This window comes from Stegodyphus dumicola, chromosome 7 (assembly GCF_044657685.1).
Source record: "Stegodyphus dumicola isolate Sdum_Otavi_A_Nest chromosome 7, ASM4465768v1".
NCBI lineage: Eukaryota > Metazoa > Arthropoda > Arachnida > Araneae > Eresidae > Stegodyphus > Stegodyphus dumicola.
The window spans coordinates 39,505,507-39,519,207 of NC_140774.1; the positions used below are offsets into that span (position 1 = coordinate 39,505,507).

The 13,701-nt window shown below is 30.4% G+C and overlaps 1 protein-coding gene across 2 annotated transcripts in view; it reads left to right on the forward strand.

Annotated features, from left to right (window-relative positions):
* Positions 1 to 13,701, forward strand: part of prd1 (pleckstrin homology domain-containing protein pruning defect 1) — a 70,264-nt gene that overhangs the window by 33,399 nt on the left and 23,164 nt on the right. For both annotated transcript variants that reach the window (XM_035355234.2, XM_035355233.2), the window contains exons 11-15: positions 258 to 424; positions 781 to 843; positions 4,392 to 4,557; positions 7,959 to 8,135; positions 9,619 to 9,738. In XM_035355234.2, coding sequence (XP_035211125.1) covers positions 258 to 424; positions 781 to 843; positions 4,392 to 4,557; positions 7,959 to 8,135; positions 9,619 to 9,738 — 693 coding nt within the window. The remainder of the gene's footprint in view (positions 1 to 257; positions 425 to 780; positions 844 to 4,391; positions 4,558 to 7,958; positions 8,136 to 9,618; positions 9,739 to 13,701) is intronic.

Below are 13,701 nucleotides of genomic sequence, written 5' to 3' on the forward strand. Positions count from 1 at the left end.
CGTGCTTCCCGGGAATTCCTCATTCAAGGGGAACAATTACAAGCCCCTATCCCCAGCATGAAGGAGGTTCAATGGGTTACCCAGTCCTGTTGGACAGGGAAAGCACACGCTGATTCCTTCAATGTAACGCGCGTGCGGCCCTGAACATCTAAGGGCATCTAAGGACATCTCAATTATTATACTACCGTAATAAAAATTGTATTACTACAATGCAAGTGAAAAGTTTTGTATTTCATAATTTCATTTCTCCTTTATAGAAATCAGATGTAAACCTGTGCCATTATGTGTTAGCTAGGTGGGAAGATTACACATCATCTTCTATAACTCCAACTGGACCTATTTACTATGATTACCTAATGTATAGACACAAATTTGCAAAAGATAATACGGCCACATCATGGACACCTGGATATTTTCTCTTGAAGTAATTTTGTTTTAATTATTTTTTCCAGTTTCCTGTTTATTACTTTTTCAGTTTCATTTGGACATTTTTTGAATAATATTTTGTTTCTTATCATCTTATTATCAGTATGACAATTTAAAAATGTTCAAAAATTTGCAAATAATCCTGACATGAGATAATTTATTTTTTTCCTGTAATATATCATTAAAATTGTTATCTTCTAATTAAAACCCATTGTTTAAGCAAATTGAATGTAAAAGATATTCACTTGCAAAAGATTGAAAAATATTGGGTAAAGTATTCAAACTGTTGTTATTAATGCTTTTGCAACAGAATTTTTGTTAGTGCTTGTATAAAATAAGTTCCTGTTTTCTCAGAGCTGGTGTATTATATTGCATGGATGACGAGAAGAGCAAACCTAACTTTGATATCCCTATGTGGTAAGCATATTTATTTATATGATACGTCAGTTTTTAATCTTTTATGAAATTGTTAAACATACTGGAATCTCTCATTTAATATATTTTTGAACTACAGTAGAAGTCCGATAATCCGGCACATTCGGGACCGGCTCGGTGCCGGACTACCGAAAATTCCGGTCTATCGGGCGGTAATTATAAGAACAATTAGGTTAATAATTAAACTAAAAATACAGTATGCAAATACATACAACAAAGTTTATTTTACATTTCATATAATGTATGTACACGTACTGTAAAACATATTTCACTTAGATTTAAAAAAGTCACGAATGTCTTTTTGTTTTCTTGACTTTTGGCGTTTAGTATAAAATTTATTTCTAATGATATGGAAATCAATAATTTCTGAAGCACTGTAGCTAGTACTAGCCTCGGCAAAAGAGATAAACTTATTTAGTGATTCTGCAGCTTCTGCCCAGCTGATTTTTTCCTTTTCTTCCGTTTCGGCATCTGAGTCATTTTCTTCAAGATTTTGAGTAGGCTGAGGGTTTACTACAATGTTGATAATGTCCTCATCGGTTAGTTCTTGTTCAACAGGCTCATTCTCGTCGATTAAAAGCCACTCCTCTACCTCATCTTCAGGCAGGTTTTTCAAGGGATTGTCAGTACTTCTAACGACATCCAAAACTTTGGTCAGAGCGTCTTGATGGTTTTCTTCCTCATCAGTCTGTAGAGTTAGGTCAGATGCAGGGTTTGCAGCTGGCCAAAGTTTTCTCCAGCATTTTTGGAGTGTTGTATTTTTTACCTGGTTCCAAGACTGTGCAATAGCATAGATGGCATCTTTTACTGTAAACTTTTTTTGAAAATCAGTCACGTCACAGTCGGCATGTAACAGGCTTTGAATAAAAGACCTTCTATAAAAGCATTTAAAATTTTGAATAACCCTTTGGTCCATGGGTTGAATCAAAGATGTTACGTTAGGTGGGAGCAGAGTAGCAACAATATTTTCAGAAACTAACTCATCTACTGGCGGATGGGCTTTGCAATTGTCCAAAAGAAGGATGGCTTTAGTATCTTCTGGTAGACCAAGGCTTTTGAAGGATTCCTTGACCTCAGGCACAAAGTGGTGAAAAAACCAGTCTTTAAAGAGGGCGGTAGTTATCCACGCATTTGATTGAGCATCGTATTGGACAGGCAAGTGTGTAACATTCTTAAAAGCCCTGGGTTTTGCAGATTTACCTATCACAAAAGGGGTCACTTGGTGGTTTCCAGACGCATTAGCACATAGCAAAATGGTTAATCTGTCTTTGTTTTTTTTTTAAAACCCTTGGCTGCTTTTTCTCCTCCCCCAGCTAGTGTAGATGTTGGTAAACATCGCCACAATAGCCCTGTTTCATCAGTATTGTAAATCTGTTCAGGTGTTAAATCATTATCAGCCATGATTTTCTCAAACTCATCTTTGTATTTTTCTGCAGAGTTTTGGTTTGCTGAAAGAGTTTCTCCAGTTACATCAAGTCTTCGAATTCCATGCCGAAACTTAAAGTTTCTGAGCCAACCATCAGAATAATTACATTCACTTTCAGCAACTCCTAAATCTTGGCCGAATTTCTTTGCCTTTTCAACAATCATTGGCCCTGTTACCAGCTTTCCTTCAGAACGTACTGCACTAAACCATTTGAACAATACACTATCTAGCTGTTCCAGTTTTGGTTTTTTTAATGTTTGTCTAGAAGCCAATTTTTCAGTTGTTATCGATTGAGAAGCAAACTTCATTAGTTCATCTTTTTGTTTTTTAATGTCATAAATAGTTGATGAGCCAATATTAAACTCATTCATTAAAACGTTTCTATTTTCGCCTTTTTCTAGCTGTTTGATGATTTCTAGTTTCTGATTGAGAGTCAGTGTTACGTGTTTTCGTTTCTCTCCTTTTGAACTCAAAGGCTTAGGTTTTGAAAACATGGTCACTGTACAGTTAGAACGAAAATCACTTTTTTTATAAACAGTTTCAAAAGTTACGTTTACTGCGATGTGAAAGGACACAAAACAACAACGCACAAAAAAATGGCGAAGACGCTTCGTGATTGATTAACGGAGCTGCACTGCACCTGAATTTGTTGTGACAGCTGAGACTAGCCGGCCGCCAATTGTTTCCGAACAATAACGAGCGCTTCCGGATGATCTCGAAGTACCCCGAAAACTTCCAAATAGCTCTCGAGCGGTTTTATTTGCTTTAAAGACACACTTTTGGAGAAAACCAAAATTTTTACAATTTTCCAGAGCGATGCCGGACTATCGGGCATTCCGGACTGTTGGATGTCGGACTAATGGACTTCTACTGTACCATGATTTATTATTTGCAACTTGTTTTTTACTTAACATGGCTCAAATAGTATTTTTGTAGAGTTATGATTGTAAAGAATAGTACATTTTTGATTCAAGGCTTAATCTCAAGAATCTTTTTCTATGCCTTTTTAAAGTAAGTTGCAGAGAACACAAAGATTTTCTAAGCTCAGACGTCCTTCTATAGATCTTTGTATACTGCCTTTGTAGACAATCAGTGAAATGGTCATTTAGCCTCTTTTTATTAAGATGAGTATTCAGTGAAGGTGGGAAGGAGTAACTTCTCTCCTTCACTGAGTATTCCAGTATAACCATGCAGTGTATTACTCCTTCACTGAGTAGTACACTGCATGGCTTTAAGGAAAAGTATGAAGAGAAAAAACAAAAATTGCTAAAGATAATTTTTTGTCAAAAAGGACAAAATCTTGTGTTAAAAAAATATTATTTAAATTTATTTATTTATTTATTTTTTATTTTGTATGAGAAATGAAAGAGAAATATAAAAATAGATATTAAGAACTGGTTAGGTGTATTACTGTATTTTATTTTGTGCATATTTGTATATTTGTTAAGGTGTTTTTGCTTAACATGCACTTCAAGGATTAATAAACTGAGAGATTCCTTTATTTCATACAAAGTGAAATGGAACATAAATATGTGCACATAAAATAAGTTTTATTTAGTTATTTATTTTTATTTTATATGCATTTAACATATATGTACAAATAGATAATTTTGAAATTTGTGGTCTCTTAATTTCTTTTTTAGTTGTTTTATATATTTTTTGTTTTGTTTTTATAAGGTTTTTTAATTTCTAATTTCGGTATTATAATTTTTCACAACAAAGTGAAGGAAGTAATTAAGGAGTTGTTTTTTTCTACTAGATGATTTAATAAGAGATAGTTTAAATAATCTGTATAAAGGAATGTTTATAAATGATTAAATACTGATAACTGTGGTTTTAACAATCTGTTGCAGATTTTGATAGTTTAAAAAAGTTGTTGAAATGAATTTAAAGGTAGCAGCTATTTTACTTTTTGAAGAATTTATATTGAATAAAATTAAATATGCAAAATATTAATATATCAGTTATCTGGTTTGAATTGTAGTGTCACCTAATTTTGAACTTCTGTGCTTTTATACAACACTTTAATGACTCTGTAATATTCTGTATAATAAGAGAAATAAGTGTATTGAAAAATAAAACTATTTCCTTTTATTTCTTTAAGTACTCCTCATTGCCAAGGATGTCGAAGAATTCATCTTTTGGATAGGCCGTATGCTTTTGAAATTATTCGCTCAAATTCAGCTTCTCTGCAATTAGCTGCAGCTGACACAGTTGAAGCTTCAAAATGGTTGCAGTGTTTTTTAGAAACTGTTTCGTTGGCAGGTCATGTAAGTATTTGCATGAAGTTTAAGTAATTAATTGAACTTTTGTGATATATTTGAATATAATAATTAATTGAGATTTTGTTATTTCATTAATAAATACTGAAATTTTATTGCATTAGAAATTTTAGGTCAGTTTATAAATTTTGTTTGTATGACTGATAATCTGAATCATAAAAAAAAAGGGATTTGCATTAAGAATTTTAAGTCATATAAATTTTGTTTATATGTGATAAATCTGAATAATTTAAAAAAATTTTAGTGATCTTATCTGAACATTTAGATAAGTTAACATAATGCTTTACTGGACTGTAATTGTCCTTTATTGATCTTACAATTATAAATGTAGAAACTCAAGGCTTCTGAGGAGCCATTTTACAGTCGCGGCTAATAAACATTATGGGCTTACATTGGGGAGATGCAGCATACCAACACGCCAGCTAGCTTTGCTATGCTTTAACCTTTTGATGGTCATCAATGAGCTCAGCTGAGCAATGAGTCGGCCACTAAGAATAAAAATTTAAGGCATTAATAAAATAAAATATTTATTATTTTCGAATTACTTTTATTTATTTGTTTGCAGAGTTTAGTATTTTTATAATGTTATGCTATTTTATTTTTGCAATTTAAAAATAGAAAATTGATATTTTAACAAACTAAATGTAGGATGATAAAATTATGTAAAGCAGTGGCACAGTAATATAAAACCATGGAATATTGTTTGTTTGCATATCTTTCTAAATTAAAATATATGTTAACTTTCTTATTTGTATATCTTTTCTGAACAGAGCCTATAAAGACATATTAATCATGCTTTACAGTATTTTCTCTTTTAATGCAGAATGTAGTTTTCAAAGGCATTGTGATGAATACTTGGTGACAAAGTATTCTTTCGGAAGAAATGCTATTTGAATAAATAAAATCAAATTAAAAAAATGAATAAACATGTTTAAAGTACACAATGTGAATGATTAAATAGAAATTTTTAAAATAACTGTTTGAAGAACTGTAAAACCATTCAACTCAAATAATGAAAGTGAAATTCTAAAATGATATAAATGTCTATGAATAGCAATCGTGATTAAAATATGTAGTATTAAGTGAATGTATGCAAGAAAAAAAGAAGAAAGAGGGGGAGGGGAAAGATACTTTTTCCACATAGAGAATGAAATAGAAATTAAAATAGGTTGTTGTAAACTGAGAAGGTTGCTAAGTGAATTATTCTTAGCACAAGGTAAAAAAAGTGTGCAAAGCTAAATTTCTGAATTACTGATTAAATTTCACTCTAAATTTTTTAAAATTGAGTTTTTAGGCATAATTACATGTTGTTCTGGATTCCAGAAGCCTGATTTTGTGTTGAAATAAGTATGTAAGAATATCACAATATATAATTCTAATGTGTATCTCAAGTCACGCTTTTGAGACTTATAAAACACAGGTTGAATTTCATGAAGTGCCCTTGTGGAACGGGAGATAGACTCGTCCCAATTTTTTTTTTTTAGACGTGTTTAAGTATTTGAGTGTACATTAAGTATTAATTTTATTTTCATCATGTTTAAAAGTACTTTAATAAATCAGAGCTTTCCTAGGCTACTCAGGATTTTCTCAGTATTAAAGTGTGAAAGAATTACAAAATGGAATTAGCCAAATAATACAAGATTTAGGTTTTCTAATTAAATATTAATATATTTTGCATCAAAATCATATTATACATAGTTGAATAATCTAAATGAGACATCATAAAGCAAATTTAGCTAATTTAGAGTTCTTTTGAAATGGTGCTGCTGTGCTGCATGAAAATCTTTTGGAAACTTCTGGCTTTTCATATTTCAAGGTAGGGAACTATGGTTATGTAAAACCTTTCTTTTGCCAGGATAATAAGTGAAAATTTCATTTTAAATGTAGTATAGTCTGAGAAGGAAAATGTATAATTATAACAAAACAATTAAAAAAAAACATAAATGCAATTTTTCAATTTCGGAATGCTACAGAGACAGATTTGAGGAACTCATGTGGTGTTGAAGATAGTTTATATATAATTTTATGGGTTGTGAGTATAGTTCTAGATATTTTTAAAGATTTAGAATACAGTTTTTTAAAGGGTATAACTTATACAGTTTTTCTTCTTTTGGTAAGCAGCATCATTTGGCTTTCTTTGCAATGATATAACACTTCCTAATTGTTCATTTGACTGCATGTACATCGTTTGGTTGTTAAAATTTCCGAACCACTGATTTTGTTTCCCCCGTTCCTACTTCTTTCTAAAATATGAATATTGATGTTATGTAATTATTTTAATCTTGCAAATTTATGCACCATCTGTACTGCTACTTTGTAGAATTTAGCTAATGCTAGCACCTTACTGCTGCAATAAATGGAAAGTATTGTCTTCATGTATGGTACTATTTAATTTAAACTAGCTTTGAACATGCAGTCTCACAGTTTGTCAGTATTTATACTGATTTCCATAAAATGCTATCTTTCGTAATATACAACCTCATTTGACGAAAATTAGTGCATTCTCGAGTGTTTAGCATAGTTTTGGAAAAACTGGATGGTTTTAGTTTCATCACTAGATATTGCCAAAATCTCATAATTATATGAGAAATAACTGTGTGAAAGTATGTATTATCTTTAACAGAACTCCTGTAGAGAGATGGAGTAAGTGGTCCATAAAGATTTTAAAGTGTAGGCAAATGCTAGTTATGATTTGCATGGGTGAAAGCAGATTGCAATTTTAAACATGCACATTCCATTTGAGAATACCAAAGAATTTTTTATAAAAAATTTCATAATGGTCGAAGATAAATTTGGTACGTAAGTACCAGGTGTATTTATGCAGTGAAGTAAATACCAGTTTAGTATGTAGCATAATATAAACAAAACAGCATAAGGTAAAATTTACAGACTTGTTTGTGTAGGAAATATTTAATCAATTAAACTTGTATTGTTTAGAAATTTAAATTCAGAGATTAAAAAATTTACCAGCACCAGATAAATTTACCCACAGTCATCATAAATTGCTTACACTAGGATATATTCACTAATTGAGGTTTTATTGTATTTATAAAAAGTAAATATTTAATATTTTTTGTTTGAATTCATATTTATGTGATATTTATTTCTGAGTGAATAAATAAGCTCTTGGCAAAGTATTCGATAAAATGCTACAGGAATTCACATATTATGAATAAATTTGTCGGACTATAGTTTCGAAATTTTATTTCTTTTATTACATTCTTTGAAAAGCTGCTTCATTGTTATTAAAGAGAAACAAAGTATGAGGATCTGCTTCTATTTAAGGTTGCATTTAATTATTGGATAATGATAAAATGATAGTCTACATTTGATTACTTAAATCATTAATTATATAAAATATTTATAAATTAAATTTTTCCTCCTTCCAGTACATTGATTCAGAAAAAAACGTGCAAAAACCTTGCTATGTTCTTCTGTCTAATGATAGCATTATTGTTGCAATGGATGAACCTCGCAAAAGTAGCTTGAAACCATTTGGAAAAGCAAAACTGTGTGATCTTGTAACAGTGTTCATTGATCCTCTGGCATCTACTTTTATTATGTTGGTATGTATTTTATTTTGGGGGAAGTTTATTATTTAAGATTGCATAGTCATAAGCTACAATATCTCGTGTTTATAGCTGTTATGTTTGTCAGTGTAATTCTGCATAACTGAGTGAAATTCTGCATAACTGAGTACTTTGAATTTAATTATATACATGGCATATATGCTACTTAAAAATTATTTATCTACTCTTTATTAAAGATAATAAGTAGTTTGAGAAGGCATTGTTTTCTATTAACTTATCATACTTAATCTTATCCTATTATCAGAAACTATTAAATTTACAAGCATGAAATTTTTATTGTATTTCAATGAAAATGTTTTAAATACTTTAGTGTTCTTTGTATTTTACTCATACAGTCAAAAGTCCTGGATACCCATAATCCGAAATGATCTATAATCCGGACCTCTAAGCTACAAACATTCTGCACGCATGCGCGTTTAATGTATAACGGATGGTATAAGCTAAGCTAAAATTATCTATTTCAGTTAATGTTGCAGATTGCGTTGTTCCTTAGTCTTCGAATTGGATCCGGCTTATTATTTTTTGCAGACTGTTAGGGCAATTTTATAAAAGTAAGCTTGAACTTTCGATTATGTCAAATAGAATTTCCGATGCTGGATACTGCCAAAGGAAGGATCTACAAAGCGAAAGCATGTTTCGATGTCCATCAAACAAAAAGTGGAATTACTGCAAAAAATGGGTAAAGGCATATCCTTTGTTTCTCTAACCATTCCAAAATCTTTTTATCAATTTCACGTTGCTCTGGGGGGGGGGAACGTCGAGGCGTGCAATGAACTGGAAGTTGATCTGTTAGCACTATCCTTATCTTCAGGGCAGATGTTTTTATTTTATTTGGCTTATAGTTCATTACTAAATGTAGTATTTCATCTGGATGTACTCTGTCTTTGATATGATTTAAATCAAATTCATTATAAATATCACGAATACACATCAAATAGTTTTCTGGTTGCAATTTTTGAATTTCGACTATGCGTAATGTATTCTTTACGCATACGCGCATTGAAAGAAATGTTTAATAAAGTAAACAAATAAATGTTAAGCTTTTTTTTATAAATTTTGATACCCTTTAGATCATAATTGTTCTTTATTTCATAAATTATGGTTTCATATTTTTAATTTTATAATTTCTGCATGCCATCTTACCGGATTTAAACTGATGATCTATAATCCAGAAAAATCGATAAACCAGAATCGCCGAAGTCCCAACGAGTCCGGATTAAAGACTTTTGACTGTAGTTGAAAAACATTATAAACAGAAAATTTGTATTTAATTATATTTTGAATTAAAGGAAACAAAATTACCTAGCATGTTAGCATGATTATACTATATGTCATAATTTTTAAATGCAACAAATATATTAATAAAGAGAAATATGGAGCTTTGTAAATCTTCTTACGAATTTGAAACTTATGTAAAATATTGTGCTTTACTGATTTTAGAATTTTTCTCTTGCTGTAGGAATTTGAAATTGCTGAAGCTAGCAAAAGTAGTGGAGAGTGGATAATTTATTTTGAAACTATTGCTGAAAAAGAAAAGTTCTTAGATATAATCAATCAGAAGTGGTCAGAAATGTTTCAGGTAATATAATTTAAATATCACAATGTGTGATTAACTGAAACAGTGCAACAGACAAATATTGAAATGATGTTTTTTTTTCCTTGAAATTCATTCCCGAAAGCTAAACATATTTATATATATGTTGCAGTATAAAGAAAAGTATATTTAAATAGTAATATAATAAGTAATATAATTTGCATTTCACTATGTCTTGACAATGTGCGGCAGTCAGTTGAAAAGTGCATACAGACAAAATATTTAGATAAGTTTTTTTCTCTTGAAATGCATGACTGAGAGTCAAACCGATTTTGTATATTGCAGCCTAATATTAAAATAGGGTACTGAATATATTATCCTGTTGGCTATGAAACTTTCACAAAGCATTATGATTTTGCACTAATTATGGATAAACATGATGTCACGACACACTCATAAACATCTGCGTTTTAATTTGATGCTGATTGATTCTTGATAATCCACCTTTTGTTTTTATGAAAAAGAATATAAATTATATGCTAATGCTGTATTTTTTTCTTCCATTTTGAAAAAATGAGTTCAAGATTTGTAGAATCATTTTTGTGATTGCACTTCGATTCATTTACCTCTGCTCAAGAGAATTAACCTTTGTTGAATATGAAAAAAAAAAAAAAAAAAAAAAAAGAGCTGCATATGGCCCACAAAAAGATAATGGATTGGAACAATCATATGCAAAAAGTTTTATACTGCTAGCATTTTAACTGAGATTCTGGTAAAATTAAAATCGATGGGACTATAGTAGCAATTCACAAAAGCTTTTTTATGAAGCTCAAAAATAAAGTCGGTTGAGTACTTTTCAACAGTGGCTATTTGTTAGATTATGCAGTGGGGCTTAATGAATGTTTTATTAAAAAATTGTAGATAGAAGTGTGGCTCATAATTCCTGAGACACAACTGCTGCATCTTTGATGACATCTTCACCAACTTTCAATGTTTTATAATAGCCAGTTTTCGGTTTGATAGGTAAATACCTAAAATAGTTTAACATTTATCCCTTAATTTTTACTATAAAAGGAATTATGTCTATTTAGTTTTACTTAGAATCTGACAGTGCCATCTTTATGCAAAATTACGCTTCCTTAAAACAAAATTTGAGAATCAAAATAAAGCCAATGTCAAGAACAGGTTATTTATTTGGTTCATAAAGTATGGTATAAATATTTTTATGTATATTATACAAAGAATAAAAATTTTTAGTATAATAACTAAAAAGAAAGGTAAAAAGCATAACAGAAAGTATATTTTGGACTTTGGTATTTGATGCCAATTATAACACTTTTAATTTTTCTCGGCAGAATTCTTAGTTTACATGTTGATTATCTGTTCCTTCATTGACATCATTCATGTATTGATAAGGACACTGTTGATCACAAATGGTTTTTTTATTATAACTTAAAAAAACATTTAGTTATAAACCTTCTAAAGATGCAAATACATAATTTATGGTAGCATTTGGATATGTATCAGTTAAACTGTTTTATATAAATATTTCAAAATGTCAAAGAAATATGCAATTTTATGAATTCTGTAAAATTTAAAAAAAAAAAAAAAAAAAGAAAGAAAAAAAAAAAAAATATTAGAACTTTTTTTTTAGCAAGAATTTTGACACTGTAACCAAAATAAATTCAATAAACTAAATTATATTTCATTAAAACCCTTTTAAATGTTAGATTTTTTTTTGATTAACTAAGTTTCAGTTAAAATGAATGCACATTGTAATTTAGAGGTAAACCCAAAATGCCGTAATGTTAATGTTAAACCCTTTTTATTGAACACACTAAGTTTTATATATCTGGTCATCTTATATGCAAGAGCTTTGGTACTGCAATTATTGAAGTTAATGCATTCAGAAATTTATCTTATTGAGTTCATTTCCTAAAGGGAAATATGAATTTATGATAAACTATTTGAAATCATGCCCTTTTTGGTTAGCTATATAATTTGTTATTTTTAGCTATAGTTAGTTGTAGTAGTTATATAATTTTTTTTAACACTGTGTGTAAAATGCATTTATGTATACGTATATCACATAAGAGAAGACTGCAATAAGCAGTGTTACCATGTATACAAGTTTGTATTGCTTACATATTGTAAAACAGTAGCTGCTGTCACTTAAAACTTGCTGAATTGAGGCTCCCCTGTAATAACATTTAGATTTTCGGTATTGTAGTTTTCACAGATTCATTGATTTGTAGTTCTTAATTCAGATTTATTGTGTTTCTACCACTGAATCCTAAATGGAGTAGGGATAAATTAAAATGAATTTATAAAATTCATTTAACTTGACATCTTGAATCAGGCCGCAACTGCTCAACTTGTCTACACATTAAATTTTGATTGAACAAGTCGAGCCATTTATGAATATTTTCAGAATAAGCACGATTGAGTGTGACATGTTGCACATACAGCTGAGTATTTCCTTAACATTTGTATATTTCAAATTATATAATAATTTCAAATTCAGAATTCAGCACTGATAATTCAGATTCATGTCATGTTTTTTATTATCACTGATAACATTATTACTAAACCAACTAGTGTTATAATTTACTAAATAAAATAATTAAAAATTTCAGATTTTCCTAGTGTTCCTTTTTATTATTTTTCATAAACCATGAAATGGTTACCACATGTGTTCAAATTTTGTGTTTAGAGTGTGAAATTCTGATGGAGTAAAAGAGGTGAAATTAATTTTAATCTGTGTGTTTTTTTATCCTTTTTCTCTATAGCCTGTGGGTTGGGTTATTTTCCATCTGCTGCATCAATGTATTTGTAACAGTTGGGCATGTAAAGCATTTATATCTGAATATGAATATTCAGCCGCTCTGTATATTTGTGACACTTTAAGAGTCTATCCTTGTGATCATGGTATGATTTTTCAGTGTTGAATGTTCAGTTCCAAATTTCCAGCACTATTAAATAATTCTTGATCAGTTAAAAAATATATTTTTAAGTATTTGCCTGTGATGCTGAGATGATTTTTCATGCTCATAAATTTTTGAGCTAAGAAACATTGCTTAAATCCTTCGCAAAACAACTTATTTGATACATTTTTTTAAATGTGTAAATATCTGTATAACGAGTAAAAAGTTTTAACCATTTTTCTCAGTATAAATTGTAGTTGAATTTTTCTTGCATTCTATCTACTTGAATAGTTGCCCATTGAGGTAGATTATGTAGGTTGACTTACTATAGGTTTAATTTAAGTATGTTTCTTTTATGTAATAATAAATATGCTTATTTTGTATTATATGAATAAACATGTTTATATAAATGCACTCTTAAAAAAAAAAAAAAAAAAAAAAAAAAAAAAATATCGAAGCACCAAGAAGGATTTTTGCAATTGTGATGAAATTTGGTATGGAAAAACATCTTGATCGAACATGCAAATGATCAAAGTTTCAAGGCAAATGAACAGTAATTGCAATCATAGCATGCATTTCTAGTGCACGATTCACAGAGTATAAATCCAGTAACAGAGGCGGAAAATTTATCCTTTTTTGTTGCTGCCATCGTAATTCCGTAAGGAAGCAACTAAAGATGCCATTATGATGATATTGAAGACCTTACAGACTACTAAATCACTTCGAACATGGTTGCTTTGTAGGGTCGTGTGAGGCTGGGTGGTCGTACTGAAAGCCGCCACCTACAGCGTACAGACACTGCTGTGCAAAGATGTTGGCAGCATTGCTACAAGGAAATTGCCGATGAAATGAAGACTCTGGAAGGACAAGGAGCACAAATGCGAGGCAAGATAGGATGACTTTAAACCAGGTTGTCCAGGCCCAAACCGCCGCAACGGTATCGTTGTCAACAATTCAACGCACTACAGCCATGTCTATACCTCCCGTGGTACTGTTCACCATCTCACAGCACTTGTCTGAGGCGGGGTTACACTCACAGAGGCCTTTAAAACGTTTGCCTTTGACCCCACAACATCGGCGGAGT